The sequence below is a fragment of the Sturnira hondurensis genome, unplaced genomic scaffold (genome assembly GCF_014824575.4).
Source record: "Sturnira hondurensis isolate 20B ecotype Veracruz unplaced genomic scaffold, ASM1482457v3 Scaffold0005309, whole genome shotgun sequence".
NCBI classification, from domain to species: Eukaryota; Metazoa; Chordata; class Mammalia; order Chiroptera; family Phyllostomidae; genus Sturnira; species Sturnira hondurensis.
Window position 1 is genome coordinate 327,922 of NW_028077940.1, and position 22,792 is coordinate 350,713.

Genomic DNA, 22,792 nt, shown 5'->3' on the forward strand with positions numbered 1-22,792 from the left:
TCCATTTTTTTGTCTTCTCAGCTTATCCTTTGGTTAAGCTGACCTTTTGACCCTGCAGGGTCTGGCTGCCTTGCACCACCCCACTCCCCATCCGTGCACCAGCCACAGGCCCCTGTAGGCCCCTGTATCTCTTTGAATGTCTCCAGCTCCTATGCCCTCTGAGGCTTCTGTCCTCTTTTCATTCTTTAGAGAGACCTGAGAAATTCCTTTTTCCCAGACAGACACAGGCAAACAGCATTTCAGAGAAAAAAAGATTTATTGGGCTTGATCGAGGCTGCAGACATTGCCTCATGGGGTGTCTAGTCAAGCAGTGCTGGCCCTTCAGAATCCTCATGTTCTCCTAGAGCCCGTCAGCCCCTCAACTCCACTCATGTTCTCTCTTGGTCTTTCTTGTGCAGTGCCTCTCAGCTTCATCTCTGGGACATATTTATCTCTTTCTCTTCTGATGTCCCTCTATTATTACCTTCTCTCCATTCTCCATAAATAAATAACTTAATTTTTTCTCTTCATAAATAATCCCTTCTCCCTGCCTCCAGACATCCACCCAAGGTCCCAACATGTCTGCTCCCCTCCACACCCAGGGCTAAGCCTCTGCACTAGCAGCACAGAGCAGAGCTCGGAGTGGGAATCTCTAGGCAGGCTTAAGTCCTCAGCCGAGCATTGAGCATTGAGCATTGAGCAGAGCACTGGGGTGATTCAAGGAGGAGGGAGTCCTGGGGTGCTGAGGTTCCTTCGTTGGAAGCTCCAGGTGATGTGAGCAGGGAAGACTGGAGACTGTTGGAATAGTCCAAGGAGAGGTGTCACGACCCTTGAAATAATCAGGATGGAGGCGAGATGGGGAGAAGGCCTTGAAACCAGTTTTCTCTTTCTAGATTTTTCTACAGGGCGAAGGCTCCAAAGAAGACACTACTGGGACTGAGGAGTAGGTAGGAGATGCCATCTGTGTGAGTGGAGAGCTGGTCTCCTTGGGTGAGCAGGAACACTGCCCCCTGGTACACTGAACGTACCCAAGGTCCCTGTGGCCCTGGGCACACAGACTTCTGAGCACTGAGGAGAGGTATGTGGAAGGGGTACTGGGAGGAGAAGAGCTGGACTTCATGGGCCAGGTAGAGAGGGGTGGGGGTGGCCTTGGGGAAGCAGCCTTTCCCAGTGAAGACCACCTGGGAATAGACGAAGTAGAGGCCACTGGTGGGGACCAGGAGTGAATTGTTGCTCAAAGAGAAGCCGTGGCGGAGGAAGGCATGATCTGTGTTTGCTCTCCAGCGCAGTGAGTTCTGGGTGCTTGGGTCTCCTAGGAAGAGGCATAGGTATGTGCGTTTGGGGGTGGGTCAAGGACCTGGGGGTCAGAGGTCTTAATCCCCACAAAAGCAGATGCTGGACTGAGTTCCTGAAGGATGGCTGGGAGGACAGAAAGGAGTAGGAACCTCTGTTTTGGGGGGTGGGGAAAGTTGGGAAAAGGTGGGGGTAGATAGATAATTGGGTTCCTGAAGGAGGTTAGAAGGGGGCTGAGGGGTACATGTCTGGGAGGGCAAGAGGATGTTTACCAACAAGGTGAGCGGCAGGTTTGAGGGTGCCTTGTGCGAAGTGCTTCTGGGAGTGATAATGGGCAGTCCGTGCAGCTGAGAGGCCAACATCAGGGAGCCCCTAGGAGGAGAACAGAGTTTGCTGGGCTCTACGGCCCAAAGTTCAGCTGGGATACCCCTGCAACCTCCTTTTCCTGCTGCCTCACCTGGGCCTCAGGCAGCAGGGCCAGCAGTAGTCCCAGAAGGAGAAGGAGGAGGAGGTGGGCACCATGCACCCTCAGGAGGTAGAGATGTCCAAATGGTGTCATGAGGAGAACCTGCAGGGAGAGAGACAGTGATTGGGTTGGGGCGGGGCGTTGCACAAGACTGGCCTGCTCCTGAGGAGATAGGCACCACAAGACATAGGGTGATAGACAGAGAAGGGGATGAGATGCAGTCAGGGAAACCCCAAGGTAAGCAGTGGGAGACAGACAGACGAAGAGAGGTCGCGGCAGAAACAGAAAAGACAGAGACAGAAAGAGACTGACAGATAGAGAGCCAGAGAAGAGAAACAAACCAAAACCAAACCGACTAAGGCTCAGGCCCAGGCAGGAGGTGCAGGAGGGGCTGGGAAGAGTCCACCGCCGGGCAGCCCACGGAGATGGGGTGGGAGAGTCTCACCTGCTGTGCGAGGCCCCTGGGTCCCTTTATAGAGGAAGCGGCAGTGGCAGGCAGGCAGCAGGCGGGTTCTAGGCCAGGGCTGGGGCCGGGGAAGCCCCCAGGGCTTAGAAGATGCTGCTGTTTCAGCCGAAGGCAGGAAAGCCTGAGGCCTAGGAGAGAACCGCAGGCTGGGGGCTCAGACAACTGAGTTCTAGGAAGGGGAGTGGGGTCAGGGGAATTGTGGGCTGGCAGGGCCAGGGAGTGGGGTCAGGCTTAGGAGTTCCAAAGAAAGACAGTAAATTCAGGGGAGCCCGAAGAGTATCAGCTAGGATGTGGGCTGGAGGCCTGTTTCCCTGAAGAGTGATTATGTATAACACCTTGGCATCTTTGGCTGATTACAAGCTTTTCTTTGTGTCCATTTCCTTTTCTTTACCCCCATCCTTGTCCCAAATGGCCCAGGTCACACTTGTCCCAGTGTGAGTACTTTCCAGGTTGTCTGGCATGTTCCATATCAAGAAACCTGGGACACACCGCTTTCCTAGGACATTCTGGTTTATGCCTGCTGTCCTAGTGAAACAACTCAGGGAGCACATTTCAAGATGTTCTGGAAGACAGATGTATGTCTCCCTTCCCAGAGAACATGCCATGCAGCCATGTATGATGAGGCCCTACACTGCACCCCCAGGTCAGACTTAAGTTACTGCAAACAAACACATTCCAGGGTAAAGGAGTGTGCAGCCAAGCCATTGGCCTTGAAGCTGCATTTGTAGAACCAATACATTGTTTTAAAATTGTTAAGGATTTCCCTGGTCTTTTTTTTTAAAGATTTTATTTATTTATTTTTAGAGAGAGGGGAAGGGGGGGAGAAAGAGAGAGAGAAACATCAATGTGTCGTTGCCTCTCACATGGCCCCCACCGGGGACCTGGCCTGCAACCCAGGCATGTGCCCTGGCTGGGAACCAAACTGGTGACCCTTTGATTCGCAGCTCGAATTCAATCCACTGAGCCACACCAGGGCTTTTTTTTTTTTTTTTTAAATGTGTGACTTAGATATGGTGAGATGCTAATTTTCTAAGGGAATAGCCTGACCTACTTTTCCATATGTTCATAGCTATGTAGCCACCAGTTCAACATGTTCCCGGGTCCCTAGAAGTTTCTCTCAAGCTCCCTCCCAGTTAATATTCTCCAAAGATCACCAACCACTTTCTGACCTCCATTACTGTAGATTAGTTCTTCCTACTTTTGAACTTGAGGTAAATGAAACCACACAGAATGCACTCACTGGAGTCTCACTCATTCCAGGCAGCGCTGTCTGTGAATGCCATCAGCATGGTCGCACAGGTCATAGTGGGTTTTCATTGTGGACTAATTTCTATTTAGAGTCTGGTGAGTAGACTCTAATTTATTTATCTATTCTCCTGCTGAGGGGCATTTGGTTTGTATCTAGGTCTCGGCTAGTATGAAAACCATTGATGTGAACATGAACCAGTTATCACTTAGCTTATAAGTTGCAGGCTAAAAAAAACCAGGTTTCTACATGGGATTTTATTCATGTTTCATGAGATTGAGAAAACAATAATCACTCTTACTAATGCAGTTATGCTTTCATTTGGAGAGTGTTGGAGGGGCTGGTGCTGAGGGTGGTAGTGATGGAGGCCGAAACCTTCCCGCTCTGGCGCTGGGCAGACGGCCACTCTCCTCTGGCACAAAGTCCCTGAGGGGTCTCGTGACTCATACGTGATGTTCAGGATGTGCACAAACTATTTTCCTGTCTTCTTCCCTCTACCTGAAGTCCTGCAACTTTGCCTTTCATGCCATACTAGTCTTATCTATTATTTCTTTTTGTTCTCATTCCATCTCCTTAGCTGTCATTCTATTCCACTAACATTTATTGAACACCTTGTACAAGACCTTGAGAATAATCTTTCTCCAGGGCCTCAAAGCCCAGTGTGGGAGACAGGAAAGTTATCAAAAAATCACAATAAGGTATGATAAGTTCTATGACAACAGGCTCACAGTGGTCCACAGAAAAGCCACTGGACTTGAGGAAAGGTGATTCAGGCATTAGGTACCAAGGCAAAGAAAATGGTGAGGAGTATTCCAGATAGAGGGAACAGTATGTGCAAAGACTGGAATTAAAAGATGGTATGGAGCCCTGGTTGGTGTGACTCAGTGGATTGAGTGCTGGCCTGTGAACCAAATCAAGCTGGTTCAATTCCCAGTCAGGGCACATGCCTGGGCTGCGGGCGGGTCCCTAGCTGGGGAGTGTGCAAGAGGCAATCAATCAATGTTTCTCTCCCTCTTTCTCCCTTCCTTCCCCTCTCTCTAAAATTAAACAAATTTTAAAAAGAGACCCTATTAAAAGATGGTATGGAGTGTGCTGAGCTAGGCTATTGGGTATAGATAGAAGAGGAAGCCACAAGCTTGGGAGGGAAGCTGAGAACTCATCCTAAAGGTTTGAAACCACAAAAAGAAGTTTGCATTTCATTCTAATTATGATGGAAGCCACCAAAATTTTTGAGCAAGAGAGGGTCCCACCAGATTAATATATTAGAAAAACGAGTCTGGCAGCTACACAAAAGGTGGACTGAGATAAGGGAGTTGGGGGTGCTGGAGGGGAAATCAAAAGTGTTCAGACCAGTTAGGAGGGTTTTGCATAACCAAGCAAACAGATGACAAGAGCCTGCATTTATATTGAGACCACAGCAGGGGGATGGAAAGGAGAAGAGGGTTTCTGGGCATATCTACAGGTCTTGATGACTGAGCAGATGTGATGGAGGAGAGTGGTCACAGATGCCTCTTTTAATTTCTTGGTCTGCATCTCAGCTCCTTATTCTTTTAATCCCACTGTCTGTTGTGTTGCGGTTGGTTTCTCTCCTGGTCTGTGCCCCTTTCCTTTTCTCTGTGTCCCTCTTTCTCTGGGGTCCTTTTTCTCCCTCTCTAATGGTAGGACCTGATAAATAGAGACCTCAGCTCTCTAAAAATCTAAAAGGACATTGCAATGAACAGTGAGAAATAGAAATGGAGAAACTGAGGTCAGAGAGAAAGACTGATGCATCGATGGACAGAAAGGGGAAGGTGAGGAGCGGTAGGGAGACATGAGAGACAGAGAGGAAGGAAGGGCAGAGTTGGGCCGGGCCAGCTGTCACGGGGCTTGTGCTGAGCTGAAGGATGCTCCTTGACATGGGCCAATCTTGGTTTCAATCTCAGTTTCAGAGGTTATGTGAAATTTGGTTTCTTTCTTGGGGTGGCCAGCAGTTGGTTTGGGGCTTTCCCTGAGTGGGAGTGGTGATGACTGGAGTCTTGTGCTCCAAACTCAGGGAAATACAGTCTCTACAGTGGTCTCTGTGGAGAAACCAATGAACTCTCTGAGGCTTCCAATGAGGTTGAAATGACATTAGTCTGAAACCTAAACTTAGCCTCAAAAATCAAAATTGGGATTTAATACCAACTTTGACCTTAACCCAAATTTAACCTCAACCTAAATCACAACACAAACTCAACCCTAATGCCGAATCTAAGTACATCCCAATAAATGAACCCAAACAAACTTATTCTCTAATGCAACACAACCTGTTTCTAGAGCCAATCTTCAAACAAACCGATCGCCATGTGTAACCCTACAGTTAACCCTGGCTCTAAATATAAGCCCAATTTGAGCCACAGACCTAAAGCTGAGCTTTAGCCTGCTTAGCCCCATTATTCACCCATCCCTCCATTTAATAACTCTTCATTGGGAAGTGACTGCATCCTGGGCACTGTTCTAGGAAGGAGGGATATTGTGGCAAACCAGCCAGACACTGTCCTAGCACTCTTGGAGCTTATATCCTAGTGAGGCAAGGTGAAAAAGAAATAAACTGAAGAGAAATCAGTAAGAAGTGCTGTGAGGAAGTAAGACAGAGGTGTGATAACAGTGGTCAGAAAAGTCCTAAATAAGTGGCATGTAAGGTGGGACCCAAATGATAAGAGTGATTGGGTAGAGGTTTGGAGGAAAAGAATTCCAGGCAAAGGGAATAGCTTCTGCAAAGGCCAGAAGGTAGGCACCTGCTAGGAGTGCTGAAGAACAGAAAGGAGCCAATGTGGCTGGAGCAGAGAGAGGCATGGGAGAGGGCTAGGAAATGAGGTCAAAGGGGCAATCAGGGCCCAGCTCACACAGGGCCAGGCAAGGAGGGGTAAGCATCTGGGTTTTGTTCAACTGCTCTTTGTTTCGGGAAGCCTTGAAGGATGTCAGTGAGCAAGGGTGTGCGTGAGTGTGTGTGAGAGAGAGGGAGGGAGAGAGGCAGGCAGGGAGGGAGGGAGGTGTGAGGCAGAGGTGATTGGATTTATGTTTTTAAAGGATCACTGTGGCTCTTCTGTTTAGACTGGATTGTAGGAGGCAACACTGAGAGGTGGGACACCAGTTAGAAGACAATTACTATAATCCTGGAGAGAGATGGTGGCAGCAAGAAAAATTTGTCTACAGGAGAAAAGTAGACAAATTTGGGATATACTTCAGGGGTAGAATTGACAGGACTAGATGATAGATTGGATGGATGGTGGAGGTGGGGGTGAAGATGGGGAGATTGGGAGACTTGCAGGATTCTGAAGGGGTGGGAGAACCAAAAGTTCAACTTTGGGCTCCTTAACTCTAAACCTATTGATCCAAGTGGAGATGTCACTTAGTGGTTGGTGAGTCTAGATTTCACAGGCCAGGTCAGAGCTAGACAGGCACTGTCAGCAAAGCAGGCGTTTAAAGCCATGGGGCTGGATGCCTTACCTTGCATATTCCCATAGGACACCTTCAAGGTATTTACATTTTGCCACAATAAATGCTGTATGTCTCCCATTTTAAAATTCCAGAAGTAGCAACCTTTTGCTTCTAGGGGACAAAACTGTCCAGATTTTGTCTTCCCCGGAACTCTCAGTGGGACTTACCTCCCTGGATTAGATTTCCTATTCTACAAGGAGACGTCTACGGATCCATTTTACATTCTGTGGAACTCCTCTTATATTCAAATCTTCTGTTCTATTTTTGAAAGCATCTTCCTCTGACACTTGGAAACCTGGATTTCTCCTAACGATGCTCCTCTCTTTGGTGAAGCCTGCCTGCTTTCTTCCACACTCATCACTAGGGGCAGCAGGCAGCGGAGAGGCCACTGTCCCCTCTCCCCTGTGCCATCGGAAACTCCTCCTCTCGAAGCCCATGCCTTCTGCATTTGCCACGCTCTTCCTGTGTGCACGATCTTCTCCACCAATATCTCTACCATGCTGTTAACAACTTGTATATCTAACTCAGTTTTTCTCCATATCTCATCCCCTACCACCAGTTTTAGAGACTTCAAAACCACAAAGATGAAACTTATACTCCCGTCTCTCAGTGATTCAGCTTTGGAATCACTTATCTACCTGATGTTCTAGCTAGAAGGCCTGAAACCCTTGACTTGGGTAAACTTAATGGACTCGTCCTTGAGTGTTTCTCCTAAGCTGCCAAGCATTGCAGGAGTCATATCACCACAAGGGACCTACAGTGAATCCTGACTACCTGACCTGAGAGCCCCGTGTTTCACACTGCAGGCGATGTTCTAAGTCTCCATGCCTCTTACTCTCCATGCTACCTCTTTCATCTCAGTTGGTGATGCTGTCATCCATTCCACTGTGCTCAAGGCCATGCAACGTACAGCTCCTGACTTCTTTTACCTTTACGTTTGACCTTTCCTTTCTTCTTGAGTCAGGAAGTGCTCTTTCCTTTGTACTCTGTATCCCATTTCCTGTCTTTATTGTGTTCTCTCTCCTCTTTCTTATGTTTTCAGTATCTTTCTCTCTTCATGCTCCTCCCCTTCATTTTACAGATGGTTTTTCTTTGAGAATAAAAACTCCTTTTTTTGTCCCTCAAATGCCCACTCCATCTCTCACCTTCCTTTTTTGTGTGCTGTCTTGAGACTAACCCCTTTAGGAACTGGTAAAATTTTCCTCATCTGTAAAATTCGTGGGTTGAACTAGAGACAGTTTTTAGTTTCTTCTGTGTTCACCATTCTTTGACTTTGTACCCACTACCTCCCTTTCCTCACCTCCCACTCATTCCTCATCTTATGTAAAGTGATTTCTGTCCCTCTGGTAAGTGGAAACTATTTTCTCGAAATTTGTAATCATCTAGTTCTTGAACCTAAAGGAGCCTTTCAACCCTCACCTACTTGACATCTTTGACGCATCAGATGTGGCCCCTGCTTGGAATCATGCCTCCTTGCCCTACTTATCTGACTGCTCCCTGATCTCGCTCCTTCACTGATTCTTCTTTCTTTGATGACCCTCAGGGCTTAACTGGTCACCTTCTCTTTTGGAAATCCTGTCAACTCAGAGGTTCAACCTTCATTGGGAGGAGTAATGCCCAAATCTATTCTTCCAACCCAAACGTCCCTCTCGTGCTCCATGCTGGCTTGCTGGAGATCTCCACCTGAGTGGCATGCTAGCTCCTCCGGCTCTGTGGGCCTTCTGTGAGCACTTTATTACTCTAAGCCAGTGATTTTCAACTGGTGTGCTGTAAGAATTTTTAAAACATGCAATATCTCATTATTCAGTGAGGGGCACTGACCTGTTCCCTTAGATTGTCAAATCAAAAAACGACAACACCCAACACAACAGCCCTCCAGCTGTTTTGAATAAATCAAAATAATATACATCTTTTGTGTACTACAGAATGTTGAGTTCAGGTGCCATGAGATGAGAAAGGCTGAAAATCGCTGCTCTAAGCAGCTGTAGCTCCCATTATTGTGTGTAGTTGTCCCATTTATACTTCTGTAGTATTTGTTTTATCAGACCATGCGCGCTGAGGGCAGTGACTTTATTTCACTTGTGTTCATTGTCTAGCACAGCACCACGCTTCTGTTGGCGGCTGAATACAAATTTACTGATCGAGTATTTGAAATTAACCCCTCACCTTCCCCTGGGACATGCATCTCCTTGGTTTAGGACAACATGCCCTTTCCAATCCTCTTGGCTCAAAACTTGGAGTCCTTTGGCTCCTTTTCTCTCATTCTCACCACCAATCAGCTGCCATGTCTTGACTTACCCTCTTGAAGTTTATAAAATCTGTTCCTTTTTGAATTGAATCAGCAACCCTTTGGTTCACAGCCTGCACTCAATCCACTGAGCTACACCAGCCAGGGCCTGTTTCCTTTTAATGCCATTTGGAGTTATTGAGACCTATGCAGTAAGTACACACGAGTCTTAGAGTAAGATGGGTTTAATGATTCCATTACTCTTTAGCTGTTTGGCCCTAAGGAAGTAACAGGACATGGATGAACCTCAGTTTCCTCATCTGTACAATGGAGACTTACTCCCACCCTTCTGGACAGTTGTTGGCAGCATTACTAATGTTAAGAAAGGAACCTGCCATGGTCACACATAGTAGGTGTTCAAAACACCGTTGCTGTCTTCTTCCCTTAGAGCTTGTGCCAGCAGCACTGTCTGGCACAGTGGTCACAGTGCCATTGCACATCACACAGGCTGAATCCTGTCCTTCCAATACCTGCTCACTCACACCTGTGCTTCGTCCACCTCAGGATACTCTTTTCCTCAACATACTGCTTTTCTGACTCCCTCCTCTGCGCACAGAAATTCTCCCCATTGGTCAGTGCAAGCTCTCATGCCCTCTCCGCCTCAGAGGCCCCTCTTCTGTACCTACCATGCCTCCCCTATGGGACTGGAAAGTTGAAGCAGAGTTTGAATTTATCTCTGGGCTACTTGAAGCTGGGTTGAACTGTACTGAAGAGAGGCCCTCTGGGTCCTTTTCCTGACTTAACCTAGACCTGCCTTGACCCCAATTCCCACACAGTCCCTCTTCAGTCTTACCAGTCTCATTCTCCATTCTGGTTCTCTAACTGAAACCCAAGGTGTCCTCCCCTGAGAACTGATTCCTTGCTCCAATTCTAGAGAGGACATGCACTCTTCCATCTTCCCAGTGTTTCATGGTAGGCACTGAGTCACCCCTTGGGGATCCCTGGGCCCCCTCCCTGCCCCCACTGTGGTGGACAGGATGCCTGCTAACTGGCCCCAGGGGGTCAGAGGAAGCCAGGGCCTCTAGGGCTCAGTATTTTTATCAGCCTAGGAAAAAGAGACACAGAAGCGGAAACCGTGTGGTCAGAGAAAGTGAACAGCCCTCATCTTAGGGGAACCCCCAACAGGGCTGGGGGCCAGACATCAGGGAGAAACACTGAAAACAGGGAGGTCTGGGGGACCAGGTATCAGGGCTTATTTTGCCGTGGTTTTATATAACTCTTGCAAATGGTTGGTGATGTGCTGAAAAACCAGAGAAAAACCTGGATGGAGGAGCAAAGTTGAACACCAAGGTTTCTGCTGTTTACCTGTCAACCTCTAGCTTTGGATCCTAACCCCTGCTCCCCCCAACCCAAACCTGAGCTCTTTGCATGCCACTTCCGAAATCTCCAGCCTGTGAAAGGAACCGGATGCCTGGGTCGCTCACAGCTCAAAGTCTCTTCTCTGAATCACAGCAGCTTCCTCTCACAGGCTTTTTCTCACCAGCCCTTCCTCCTGCTCCCGGAACATCTGGCTGGTCCTTCGGAGGCCTTAGGCCTCTTGGCTCTGTCTGCTCCAAGGGTTTCATGCTCACCCCACGTTCCTGAGCCATGTTCCCGGGGCTGCCCCTCCACATCCTCCAGAGCCCTCTACCCTTGGGCTTCTCCTGTGTAGGCCAGGGCCCCAGCCTGAAAAATAAGTTTCTGATTCCCAAACTTCTCTGATGTGGACAAGTGCAGACTGCACACGCCCGCTCACACCAGTACTGCTAGTCCTGCCCTTTCTCTTCACCAAGTTTGCTGCTGGGCCCTGGGGGCAGCGGTGGGTTTGGTGCTGTCCACAACTTCCTGTCCCAGTCCAGGGAGCGGGAGTGAGAACTGAGCATGGACCATGGGAGGGATGGTGCCCTCGGTCCTCTGTGGGAGTTCTAGACCTTCTCCTTCTACCCCTCAGGACCTTTTCCTCAGCCTCAGGAAAAGGAGATATTTATCTGGAAGGCCATGCCTGCCTGCCCAGAGATAAAACCCAAATTTGGGATGGGGACAGAAGCTGGATGGAGGGAGTTGAGAACTGAGGCTATCAAACAAAAAACAAAAAACAAAACCTCAAAAAGTGTTTGGAGGTGTTGGCTAGAAATAAATGATAAAGATTTATTCAAGGGTTTGCAAACTGGAAATATAGCTAGACAAAAACCCAGAAATGTTTCTGAAGAAGAAAGAAAAATTAAGAATTCTTATAGTAAAAAGTGTATCCTTGAAAACTGTCAGTCCTGGATTCTAGGCTTGGTCCAGGGAAGTCACCCGCCAGCTGTCAGGTGGTCTGGATGATGGACGCCAGATCAGTGTCTATGTGAGTCCTTCAGGGGTAATCAGAGGGTTATCTGGAGGTCAGATGTGCGCCCAGGCATTGAGGCAGGACTGGAAAATTAAGAAGTTTTAGTTCCCAGGCTAGTTAAAATGAGAAGAGAATCATTTCCTCAGGCCTCAACCTACCTGACGTTAGTTTTTAACAACTTGACTATACTGAGTCCATCTTACTTCACTCTTTCCTCAGGGTCTGGAGAAGAGATAGGAGTGAACTAGAGGGGAGAGATGGCCTCAGGTTGGATTCCATGTTGCCCAAGAGCAGACAACCCAGGTTACATAATTTGGCTCTTTCCGCCTGCTTCCCCTGCTTCTAATTTTAGCAACTGAAATTCCACTCCCCCACAGAGCTCTTCCTCCATCCATCCTGCTTCTATCCTCTGACCTCCTACAACCCCCTCATGTCCCCCAGCTCTGGCTGCCCCCAACTTGGACCATTCAGTGACTCAGCAAAGGGAAAGCCCTGTCTATGCTGGGGGAGGGGTGTTACTGGGGAGGAGGATGTGGTTCTGACTGGGGAGGGGAGGGGAGGGGAGGGGAGGGAAACTGGGTTTGTTCCTTCTTCTTTTTTTTTTTTTTGGTTTCTCTTCACATCTATTTCTCCAGTGGCTGATTGCAGAGGGGAGTCTGGCATAGGGAGTAGAGTCACACTGGAGGGCAAACTGGGCCTTCTTAGGATCAACCTTACGGGTGGGCAAGCAGGGGGGTTCTTGTTGCCAGCTGAGGGCACGTGTCAGTGCGTGCATGCATGTCACTGTTGTGTGGGAGCTGTGGGTTTTGGCTGGTGGGGCGGGGAAGGAGATGTCATGGGTGATGAAAACCACAGCAATGGAAAAAGGCCGAGGAGACACCAGGAGTGAGATGTGAACCAGGTCTTATTAGGAAATGGCAGTCAAGGAGCAGCGGTGGTGGCCTGTCCTCCCCACCCCCGCTCATTACCAGTTTCACTCCCACCCCATATCCTCTGCTGTGCAGCATCTGCCTGGCCCTCATCATTCCTCTCTGACTGTGCCCTTCCTGCCACCCCGCCCCTAAGGCTGCGTTCCCTGCAGTTCCTCCCTGTTTTCCTGATTCAGGGCCCAAGAAAGGGCTGTCACAGCTCCCATCACCTGGTCTAGCTCCCAGGTCTCAATCTGGCTCCATAATCACTGTAGGAGGTGGTCAGGGTGCCAGTGAATGCACTGGACCCTCAGAGCCACCTGCTCCCCCAAGGCCGGGGGGGGGGGGCAGGACCTGGCCATCAGGACTGCAGCCATGGCCTCTGGGTCTCCTCCCCCAGGATGGGGCCTGGGCACATGATCTAAGTGCCAGAGGCTGCCCCTACCTGTTCTGTGGGGTGTTGGGCCCTGGGCCCTGGGCCCCTGAGAGCCTGCGGTGCTGGCCTGGCCTAGCCTGGCCTGGCTGTGCCTAGCTTCTCACATAGCTCCTCCTCTGCAGCTCTGGCTCACTCTTAGAAGAGCCACTGCTCCTTCTCCTGTTGCCACCAGCTGAGACTGGAGCCCCTAGCATCTGGGGTCTGCAAGCTTCCTCTGACTCATGCTGTTGCAGCTGCTGCTGGCACTTCTGGGCATTTTCCCAGGCCAGGTGATCTGTCCAGGCTGAGAAGGACTCAGGTTCCTGGGCCTCTTGGGAAGTGGCTGGTGTTTGAGAGGGTGGGATAGGAGTGGTTAGGAAGTCTGTGAGAAGGTCACGGGGAGAGAGAAGCAGGCTGGGACAGAGGGAGGTGGTATAGGTAAAGCAGCCTGCAGGGAAAGGCAGCTGTGGCTGGGAAAGGGCTCCTCCCCTTCTAGTGGTCCAAAGACCTCTGGTCATTCCACTTGTCCTCTAGCTCTCCCTGCGGCTTCTGCCTTCATTGTGCTCCCTGGATGCCTTGTCTTCTTCCTCCTCTTCAGCAGAATCCCAGGGTGGAGCCCAGCCCAGAATTTGCCCAGGGGTTTCTCCATCCTTATTCTTTATTCCCATGGCAGATAGACTACAACTCAGCAGTGGCAGAAAGAAGTCATGCAGGCTGTTGGTGGCGGAACAGTGAGAGGAGTTAGCTGGGGCCCCGCTCCTTGGCCGGGCATTGTCCAGATCTTGCCAGTCACTCACACCCTTCTGGACCAGACCAATTATTTACTGACAGTTTACCACATGCATAATAAGTGTGGTAGTTTAACATATCCTGACCTGTGTCCGCACAAACTATTTTAGTTTCCTGGAGGGTTCTACTACGTCAAATGACATTTTCAAGCCTGTCTGCAGCCACCCAGGGCAATGTCAAAAACCTCCATGTACTCCATTTTTGGCCTGGAAAATACGGTCACTCTCTACCTCTTACTGTGTTTGTCATCCCACATTACAATCCAGATGGTAGAATATCTGAACACTCCACTTTATACCATTATCAATCTACAGATATATAAAAGTATCTTTTTATGCCACTTTTCAATAACTGCACAAAATGAATGTTTTCAGGGGTTTCCCTTGACCAGCCTTTCCCAGGCCCTGCTGAGCGGAGAGAGGGGCGATAGAGGGTCCAGATCAGCAGTGAGTGTGAGCCACAGAAGTTCCTAGCAGCAGAGCAACCTCTTTCCAAATGACTGCTGGCCCAAGGGTGGGCTGTGGGGCAGGAGGGAAGGGACTGAGACAGAGGGTCCCTTCCAGGGGCTGTCTGACAAGAGACTGGGGGAACCCAGAAGACAGACTGCCATTGCTGAGCTCCCCCTCCTGTGCCCTGACCTCACTGCATCTGCTCCAGTGTAGGCCGGCTCAAGGCCATGCGTTCACTTCACTGCCAACTCAGGCACCTTACTCCTGGCCGGTCCCACCTGCCAAGGTCACCAAGCACCTCTTCTACTCTTGGGACAGAGGAAGGTGAGTGACGCACCCTCTCTTCCTGTAGACCTACTTACTCTCCCTAGGGCTGGAGGTCCTTAAATCTTTTGTGGTACTAGGAAGTACTAGCTATCTAGGAAAATGATGGGACAGGAGAAGGGCTGCTTTGTCACGGTCAGGAAGGCAGGAGACAGAATGGGCCCAGTCTTGGCTGGCGACTGCCTGTCTCCTCGCACCCTTAAGTGCCATGCACCCAAACCACATCAGGATGAGGGGGCACTTCTCTTTAGTACTGATATGATCTGTCACAAGCCCTCCCAACTTGTCCCGCCCAACAAGTAGTCCCATCTTTCAACCACTTACTCCCTCCCAGGGTTCATGGCAGGTGTGAGAATGGGTGCATGCTCAGTCTTGCACTGATGTTTTTAAGTTCATAGATTTTAAGGTTTCCAACTATAAAACATAAGTAAAATATGATACAGGGTATTATTAGGCACTAAAAAGAATGTCTATGTGTGGAAATAAGCTGGCTACAAAACTGTACATGGGTTCTAATTATTACTGTGTGAAAAAGAGACCAAATGCTATAACTGAAGAACACTGGCTGGAGATGTGCAGACTCCAGTCTCTGGGCAGCAGGACTGTGGGTGGCTTCCCCCATCTTATCTACTGATATTTTAATGTGAAAGGGATATAAGTAATGTAAAAACATCCTTTCATTTAGTTATTATTTTATCCTCACTCAAGGACATGCTTCTTTATTTATTTTTAGAGAGAGGGAATGGTAGGGAGACAGAAAGGGAGAGAAACATCAACTGGTTGCCTCTTGCACACACCCTGACTGTGGACTGAACCTACAACCTAGGTATGTGCCCCGACTGGGACTCAAACCCTTAACCTTATGGTTTATAGGACGATGCTCCGCCCAACCAGTCAGGGTGGTTTTGTTTTTGTTTTTTAACTTCTAAAGAATGAAGAATACATTTAATCACTCTTAAGAGTTTGCTGTGGTCCCTTCCAATCTTGTCTTGGTGTATACAAATGCATACATATGACAGTTTTTTTCAGAGACCTGTGACTATACTATATGTATTATTTGGCAACTTGCTTTTTTTCACTTAACACCTTATATTTTTCCACAAGAGTAAACATAGCTGATCTCATTCTTTTTTATGACTGTGTAGGGTTCCACTGAGCATGAAACAAACATCTCCTACCACCAATTTATATACTTGTTTCCAAAACCGTTCAGCCTCATACACGTCTCTGTGGACTCCTCACGGTATTTCTGCGGGGGTGAGTTCTCAGAAATGGAATTTCTGAGTAAAGAACATGCACGAGTTTGCCAAACTGCCCTCAGGTTTGTGCCAATGTACACCCTTACCGAGTGCCTGCATCGTCTACCAAACTGAATCTCATTGACCTTTTAATTTTGCCTATCTGACTGATTAAAAAATGATTCTAATTATGAAATTTTCTTTTCCATATGCTTTTTGTGTTTCTTTTGTGAATGACTTGTTCACATATACATTAGGTATCAACCCTGTTATAGATATTATAAATATTTTCTCCACTAAAAAAATTTTTATGTACAATATGCCAAGGTTGTGGGTCCGATCCCCAGTCAAGGTACATTCAAGAATCAGCCAATGTATGCACAAATAAGTGGAACGTCAAATCAATGTTCCTCTCTCCTCTCCCCCTCTCTCTGAAATCAACCAATGAAAATAAATTTAAAAAATTAATGTAGTTAAATCTGTATCAATAGCTTTTGACTTTATATTTATAAAAATGTCTTATTGATTATGGCATTACAGTTGTCCCATTTCCCCCCTTCATTCCCCTCCACCCTGCATACCCACTCCCCCCATTCCCCCCTTCAGTTCATGTCCATGTGTCACAAGTTCTTTAGATTCTGTATTTCCCATACTATTCTTGTCCTCCCCCTGTCTATTTCCTACCTACCATTTATGCTACTTAGTTGCTGTACCTTCTCCCCTCCTCCTCTTCCCACTCCCCTGTTGCTAATCCTCCATGGGATCTCCATTTCTATGGTTCTGCTCCTGATCTAGCTGTTCTCTAGTTTGCTTTTGTTTTAGGTGTGGTTGTTAATAACTTGTGAGTTTGCTGTCCTTTCACTGTTCATACTTTTAATCTTCTTTTTCTTAGATAAGTCCTTTTAACATTTCATATAAGGGCTTGGTGATGATGAACTCCTTGAATTTGACCTTATCTGAGAAGCACTTTATATGCCCTTCCATTCTAAATGAAAGCTTGCTGGATAGAGCAATCTTGGCTGTAGGTCTTTGGATTTCATGACTTGGAATAGTTCTTTCCAGCCCCTTCTTGCCTGTAAGGTCTCTTTTGAGAAATCCGCTGACTGATGGGTACTCCTTGGTAGGTGACTATACCCTTATCTCTTGCTGCTTCTAGGATTCTCTCCTTCATTTTAATCTTGGTTAATGTAATTATGATGTGCCTTGGTGTGTTCCTTCTTGGGTCCAGCTTCTTTGGGACTCTCTGAGCTTCCTGGATTTCCTGGAAGTCTATTTCCTTTGCCAGACTGAGGAAGTTCTCCTTTATTATTTGTTCAAATGCTTTCCACTTGTTGCTCTTCCTCTTCCCCTTCTGGTGCCCCCATAATTTGGATGTTGGAACATTTAGATGTCCTGGAGGTTCCTAAGCCTCTCCTCATTTTTTTGAATTCTTGTTTCTTCATTGTTTTGTTTGGTTGTTTTTTTCTTCCTTCTGGTCGACTCACTTGATTTTAGTCCGTTTCCTTCCCATGACTATTGTTTCCCTGTGCATTTTATTTCACTTAGTGAAGCCTTCATTTGTTCATCTAATTTGTGACTAAAATCAACCAGTTCTGTGAGCATCCTGGATGTTTCTCCAGTATTTCTCCTGGATGTTTTTCTCCAGAAACATCACCAGTATTTTGAACTGTGCATCTGATAGGTTGGCTATCTTTTGGTCACTTAGGAGTACTGGCTCTGGGGTTTTGAGCTGTTCTTCTTCTTGAGCCATGATGTTTTGGTCTCTTGGCGCCTGTTACATATGAGGTGCAAAGCCTTAGGTGTTCACCAGGGCGGGGCAACCCAGGTCCCTGGGTTGTGATGCTGTATGTGGGGGTGGGCTCAGAGAGGGGCAATGGCATTTTTTTCTGCTCACCGTTGGATTTTGGTCCCCTCTGCTGCTTCCCACCCGCAAATTGGGCCCTTCTGGTGCTGGTTCCCGGGTGTGTGGGCTTGTGCACCCTCCAGAACCCTGTGGGTCTCTCCAATGAACTCTCTGTGAGCCGGGGAGCCTCTCCCAGCACCTCGACCCCAAAAGTTTTTCCAATTGGTGCTTTTAGGTTTTAATTCCCATTGCTAGGGTCCTGCGTTGCGTGGCTTGTCTCACTGCTCGCTCCTTCTCCTGGTTTATCTGCGTGTGAACGTGTGACCTCAGTCAGCCAGCCGCCCTGCGCCCTCACTGGGTCTGCCTGTTGTCACCCCGCACCCAGGATCTGCCAACCGCTGCCCGAGCTCCTGGGTTGGTCCATGCTTTTTCCTGCGCGACCCCTCTCTGCCAGCCACTGGCTCCACCCCTCTTACCAGTCTAGATGAGTGGTTTGTTGTTGTTGGACTTTGGTACAGTTTAATTTTGTCTGTTTTGGTTGCATTCTGGTTTTTAAATATTTGTTGTTCGTAAACTTGGTTGTGCGAGGAGGTACAGTGTTTCTACCTATGCCTCCATCTTGGCTGGAAGTCCTTGACTTTATCTTATTCTTAGGAAGGTTTTCTCCACTTCAAGATTACTAAACTATTTCTGTGTGTTTTTTCTACCACATTTACTTTTTGGGGAGGGAATTTTAAAAAATTTAAAAAGTACAAAGTATAGTATAATAAGTACCCATACTCCTACCACAGGGTATGTTAACATAGTATCATTTTTGTAACACCACTTTATTTTATTTATTTTAAATGTTTATTTTTATAGGGAGGGGAAGGGAGAGAGAAAGACAGGGAGAGAAACATCAATGTGTGAGAGATACATCAATCAGTTGCCTCTTGTACACTCCCTCCTGGGACCTGGCCCACAACCCAGGCATGTACTCTGACTGGAAATCCAACCAGAAACCTTTTGGTTTGCAGGCCAGAACTCAATCCACTGAACCACACCAGCCAGGGTAACACCACTTTATTTTAAAGAAATAAAGCCGTCATAGGTAAGCTAAAGTTTTCTTTGATGCTGTCTTCTAAGTTTTATTGCCCCCAAAGGAACTGCTCCCATGAATTTGGCATGTACCCTTCTTGTAATATTTAGGTGCTTAATCTGCTGTAATTTACTTTTAAGGTAGGTGTGAGGAAGGACTGTATTTTTTCACCTCCCTCCAGTGATTTGAAATGCCAACTTTATCATCAATTTAGCAGTACAGATCAACTTTTTCCAATGTACTTTTATACTGGGAAAAATAAATATGAAAAAAATGTTCTGGAGTATAAATGGACTTTGTCTTAGTAATGAAAGACTGCTCTTCCCCTTCCCATAATGAGATGATTTCTACCTTAAAGCAAAGTTCATACTTGAGTACAAGTCACTCAAAAAACCACCAATATCAGAAGCTTATATTGAGGACAACTGACTGAGGCAGGTGCAGAGGAAGAAAAGGTAACTGGGCAGGATGGTCACAGAGTGCTTCTAGGAGGAGGTGTGGCTTATATTGGGCTGGGAAGGTAAAATAATTTAGCAAAGTGGAAATCATGTGGATGGGAAGGCAACGGGCAAGAGACATAGACCTGTGAAAAACATGCGGGGGTTGGGGGGTCCATGAACATAGACCCACATAGCTGGAGCTGTGGGTTGGAGGGTGTGCCGTGGGAAGTAAGGTTGGAAAGGCAAATGGAACACAGATTAGATGGCTCAGCCACCTGGAAAAGAGGGCTGAAGCCTACATCTGCGTGAGGATCAAAGTGGGTAATGGATGGCGAATGTCAGCCACTGTGCTGCCAACACAGCAGAAGTGCAGTGAATGTCACATTTAAGAAAATCTGTATCTATATATCTATATGTCAGGCTGGCGTTGGATTTTATCCTTTTTGTAAAGATTGTGAGAAAATGACCCTGTTTTTCAGTGTTTGCTAGTTCTTTTTGTATGTAGAGAATGGTAATTGTCGAAGATGTGTTTATAAAGGGGTCTCTGACAGCTGAGACAACTTCCCTATGAGGTGATGAGTCCAAAGACAAGTTACCAAAAGCCCAAAGGTAGGGGCCATTCACCAGCATCTCCCTGGTATGACAAGTCAGCACAGACAACCCAGCAAGAACAGGCAAATCCCTCAGGCCTAACATAGGAGCTGAGGGGCATGCTGTCTCCTCAGGGGATCCTAGATCATTTCATCAGTTAAAGAAAATTGCATTTAAAGGCACAGTGGTTTCTAAAGCAGGTGGCAACTGAATGAGATGGACCTTTTAACTTAGGAGTTAGAAGGCCCCCTGGTGGCAGGGCTGGCAGGGACCAGGAGAAAGCAAGGCCTAAGAGGATGGACAGAGTGTGAGATAATAGTATTAATCTTGCAGGCTTCTGAGAATTCAATACAATGAAGGAAACACTTATCATACAATGAGGGATATTTTTATTATTCAAATAGCCTTAATTGAATAATATCAGAATAAAAAAAACACTACCTATCACCTAGTTAGTGCAAAACTGCACCAGGTTCTTGCCTCTCTTATTCACACCGCCGGTGTTTTAGAGGCAAATCAGGCTCACAGCCACAGAGTGTGACTTGCCTGTCCCAGTCACACAGCCTGCAGTGGCAGGCCTGCGATTTGGATGAGGTCTCTGGCCTGCCTTGGGGTGTTCGGTTCTTACTACGTACAATGCCAGTTCGGCTAGATTCCTGCACTTAATATACTTCCTCTCTTTGTTTTTAAGTTAAGAAAATCCCAGTGCCAGCCTACCTCACTTATATTGGGAGTGGGTTCCTATACTTGGAGAGCTGGGAGATGGTAATAGCGGCAATCAAATTAAGTGAAAGTTGTCCATCCCAACCTAGAGGTTCTCCTCTAATGCTCTTACTCTGGAAGATAAATCCCCAGATGGGAAGTGAGGGTTTCCTTTTCCTAAGGAGGGTTATACCCCTACAGAGCTGCCTCCACTGCCACTACAGAATCAGGAAACGGCAGTGTCTAAAGTTTTTCAGGTCTCCATGTTTTGGGATTTGATAGAGCTGATCTGAATGTTCACACACTGTGTATTAGGTAGCCCATAAGGGCCTGGGCAGCCCCAGGAACCAGATACATGAATGTTTACAGCAAAAGGTCTAGATATTGACATCAGTACAATAAAAACAAATCATTAGTTCAGGTTAGGTTTTGCCACCAAATGAGTTTGGTGGCAGACTGATAAAAAGTGTTTGTTTCTCAGAGTGAGAGTGAGTTGCATCACTGTGGGTAAGGGAGTATGGATCTGGTGACAACAATAGGAACAATACGGCCAGTATCAATTGAGTGCTTATCTTGTGTACTGCTTCAGCTGGTTCTCAAAACACTCACCCCAGCAGGGGCCTATGAACACAGGCACTACCACTGTATGATTCTGTAACGTATCCCACAGTATCACACTCTTGCTGGCCTGCCTGTGTTACAATCCCTGCTCTACCACTGTAGCAAATTACTTAACTTCGCTGTGCTGTATCCTCACCTGAGAAATATTAGTACTTATTACCTTGCAGGATTATTGTGAGGATTAAACAAGTTACTTTGATTAAAAGAGTTACTTTGTGAGAAGTGCTGGCCACGTAGCAAGAGTTGTTCTTATTTAATTTTGTACATGGCAAATTAAGCCTCAGCGAAGTTTGTGTTGAGCTGGGATTTGAACTCAGGCAATCTAACTCCAGAGCCTACCCTCTATGCTACTTTTTGTGCTACAGGCAAACAACCCCTCAAAAGACAAAGTGGCTACTAATTTAGAAAGATGTGAAATTTGAAGACAGTTGCTGTTTGAGGAATGATGGGCTCTTCAGACAATGGTAGCTCCGTACTGTAATGGCACAGGTGATAGCCACATGCCAACTTGGTCAATTACCGAAGTCCCAGGATAGCTAGCTCATTTTTCAGCTGTTGGCCTTCATCTCAGACCCAGTCAGTTGCTCAGGACTCACCATCAGGGCCCTGGCGAGCAGCAACCTGCAGCTCCTCGCTCCGGTGGCGATCGTGGTGGGCGGGGCCAGTCCGGAGCCCGAGAAGCGGGCACAGAGCTAAGTGTCATGGCGGGCACAGGCCCACTGCAGGTGGGGCCCGGCATCTACATCAAGGCCTGGATGTCGCAGCAGGAGGGCCTAGGCGACCTGCAGGCAAGTACCAACACAAGCGACATCCAGAGTGCCCGTGGCAGGAAGCGGAGACCATGCAACTCCTGGGCTGAGAAAGCAAAAGGCATCGTGGGACGGCCAACCTTGGCGGGCCCCTCCCCTCTCCCTCTGCCTTTCCCTCCGTCCCTCCCTTCGGTACCTGGATTTTACATCTTCAGCAAGAGATGATGACTGTTTTAACACACATCCCTTACAAGGTGATAAATTTGAAAAATTTTAAGGAGGGCTGGGGTCAAAGATTTAATTTTTCATGTAAAATTGAAAGGACAAATTATTACTTTGCAGCTCATTGAAAAAGTCGAATTGAGACTGATGGGGGAAGTTTTTATAAACAAAGTTGTAATTTCAAATAAGGAGCAAGAAATTGAATATAATGTACCCGGCTGACTGACGTAGAGGCTTCTCCCCCTGGGACCTGGAGGTCGAGGTTACTCATCAGATCTACCCCTCTCCTGCCTAAGTACTTCCAGAGCAGGTCAGAGGCCTACGCTTGAAACGCCCGGAGGCTGCCTGGTGGAAAGGTGGAGTCATTCTAAACTGGTAGACCTGCAGCAGATAGGCACAGGGAAAGGGCGGAAATGACTTAAGGCACGTTACCGGATGTTGTTATTCCTAAGGGGTGCAGTGGAGGGGGCGGGGAAGTGTGTTTCCGCTGTCTCACCTCCGGGGGGAAACTAGGGTTAAGAAAAAAGGTCCTCCTCAAACCAGGAGGCTGGAGGATAGACGAGGAGCGAGCTAGGGCAAGGATAAAGAAGGGCGTTTTGGAGGTTTATCCCTGCCTTTCCCAAACTGGGAGGAGAGAGGAGTGGTTCGGGGTAGGCGAAAAGATGAGAAAAGAAAGAGAGAGAACAGAGGAGATAAGGACTAAATAAAAAATTACAGTGAACCCCAGCTGGTGTGGCTCAATGGATTGAGTGCCAGTCTCCCAACCAGAGGGTGGCTGATTCGATTCCCAATCAGGGCACTTGCCCGGGTTGCGGGCCAGGTCCCCAGTAGGGGGGTCACAAGAGGCAACCACACATTGATGTTTCTCTCCCTTCCACTCTCTAAAAATAAATTAAAATCTTTTTAAAAATCACAG

The 22,792-nt window shown here is 47.6% G+C and overlaps 2 protein-coding genes across 3 annotated transcripts; both read right to left on the minus strand.

Moving 5' to 3' along the window:
• Positions 1–237: 237 nt before the first annotated feature.
• On the minus strand, positions 238–11,747 carry LTA (lymphotoxin alpha). 2 transcript variants are annotated; one of them, XM_037046803.1, is made up of 5 exons: positions 11,666–11,747; positions 2,184–2,332; positions 1,730–1,840; positions 1,545–1,644; positions 238–1,291 (listed from the first exon to the last, which is right to left on the minus strand). In XM_037046803.1, exons 3-5 carry the CDS (start codon positions 1,829–1,831, stop codon positions 879–881), a joined length of 615 nt encoding a protein of 204 aa, XP_036902698.1. In that variant the 5' UTR covers positions 1,832–1,840; positions 2,184–2,332; positions 11,666–11,747; the 3' UTR covers positions 238–878. The 2 variants fall into 2 exon arrangements, with proteins under 2 accessions (XP_036902698.1, XP_036902699.1); XM_037046804.1 differs by lacking the exons at positions 2,184–2,332; positions 11,666–11,747 and adding an exon at positions 2,095–2,177.
• Positions 11,662–22,550, minus strand: NFKBIL1 (NFKB inhibitor like 1). The gene is given in 10 exon segments (XM_037046888.1): positions 11,662–11,751; positions 12,861–12,950; positions 12,953–13,064; positions 13,067–13,161; positions 13,296–13,341; positions 13,344–13,387; positions 13,390–13,544; positions 21,498–21,600; positions 21,603–21,678; positions 22,043–22,550. Coding segments are annotated over 10 exon segments (855 nt in total). The 5' UTR covers positions 22,148–22,550; the 3' UTR covers positions 11,662–11,722.
• Positions 22,551–22,792: the final 242 nt, after the last annotated feature.

Bases quoted from the DNA above. Each gene is read 5' to 3' on its own strand.
- LTA (XM_037046803.1), bottom strand. From the start codon at position 1,831: ATGACACCATTTGGACATCTCTACCTCCTGAGGGTGCATGGTGCCCAC. The intron at 1,645-1,729 runs GTGAGGCAGCAG...TTCTCCTCCTAG, and splicing joins CCCTGCTGCCTGAGGCCCAG to GGGCTCCCTGATGTTGGCCT. The intron at 1,292-1,544 runs GTAAACATCCTC...GCCTCTTCCTAG, and splicing joins ACCTGCCGCTCACCTTGTTG to GAGACCCAAGCACCCAGAAC.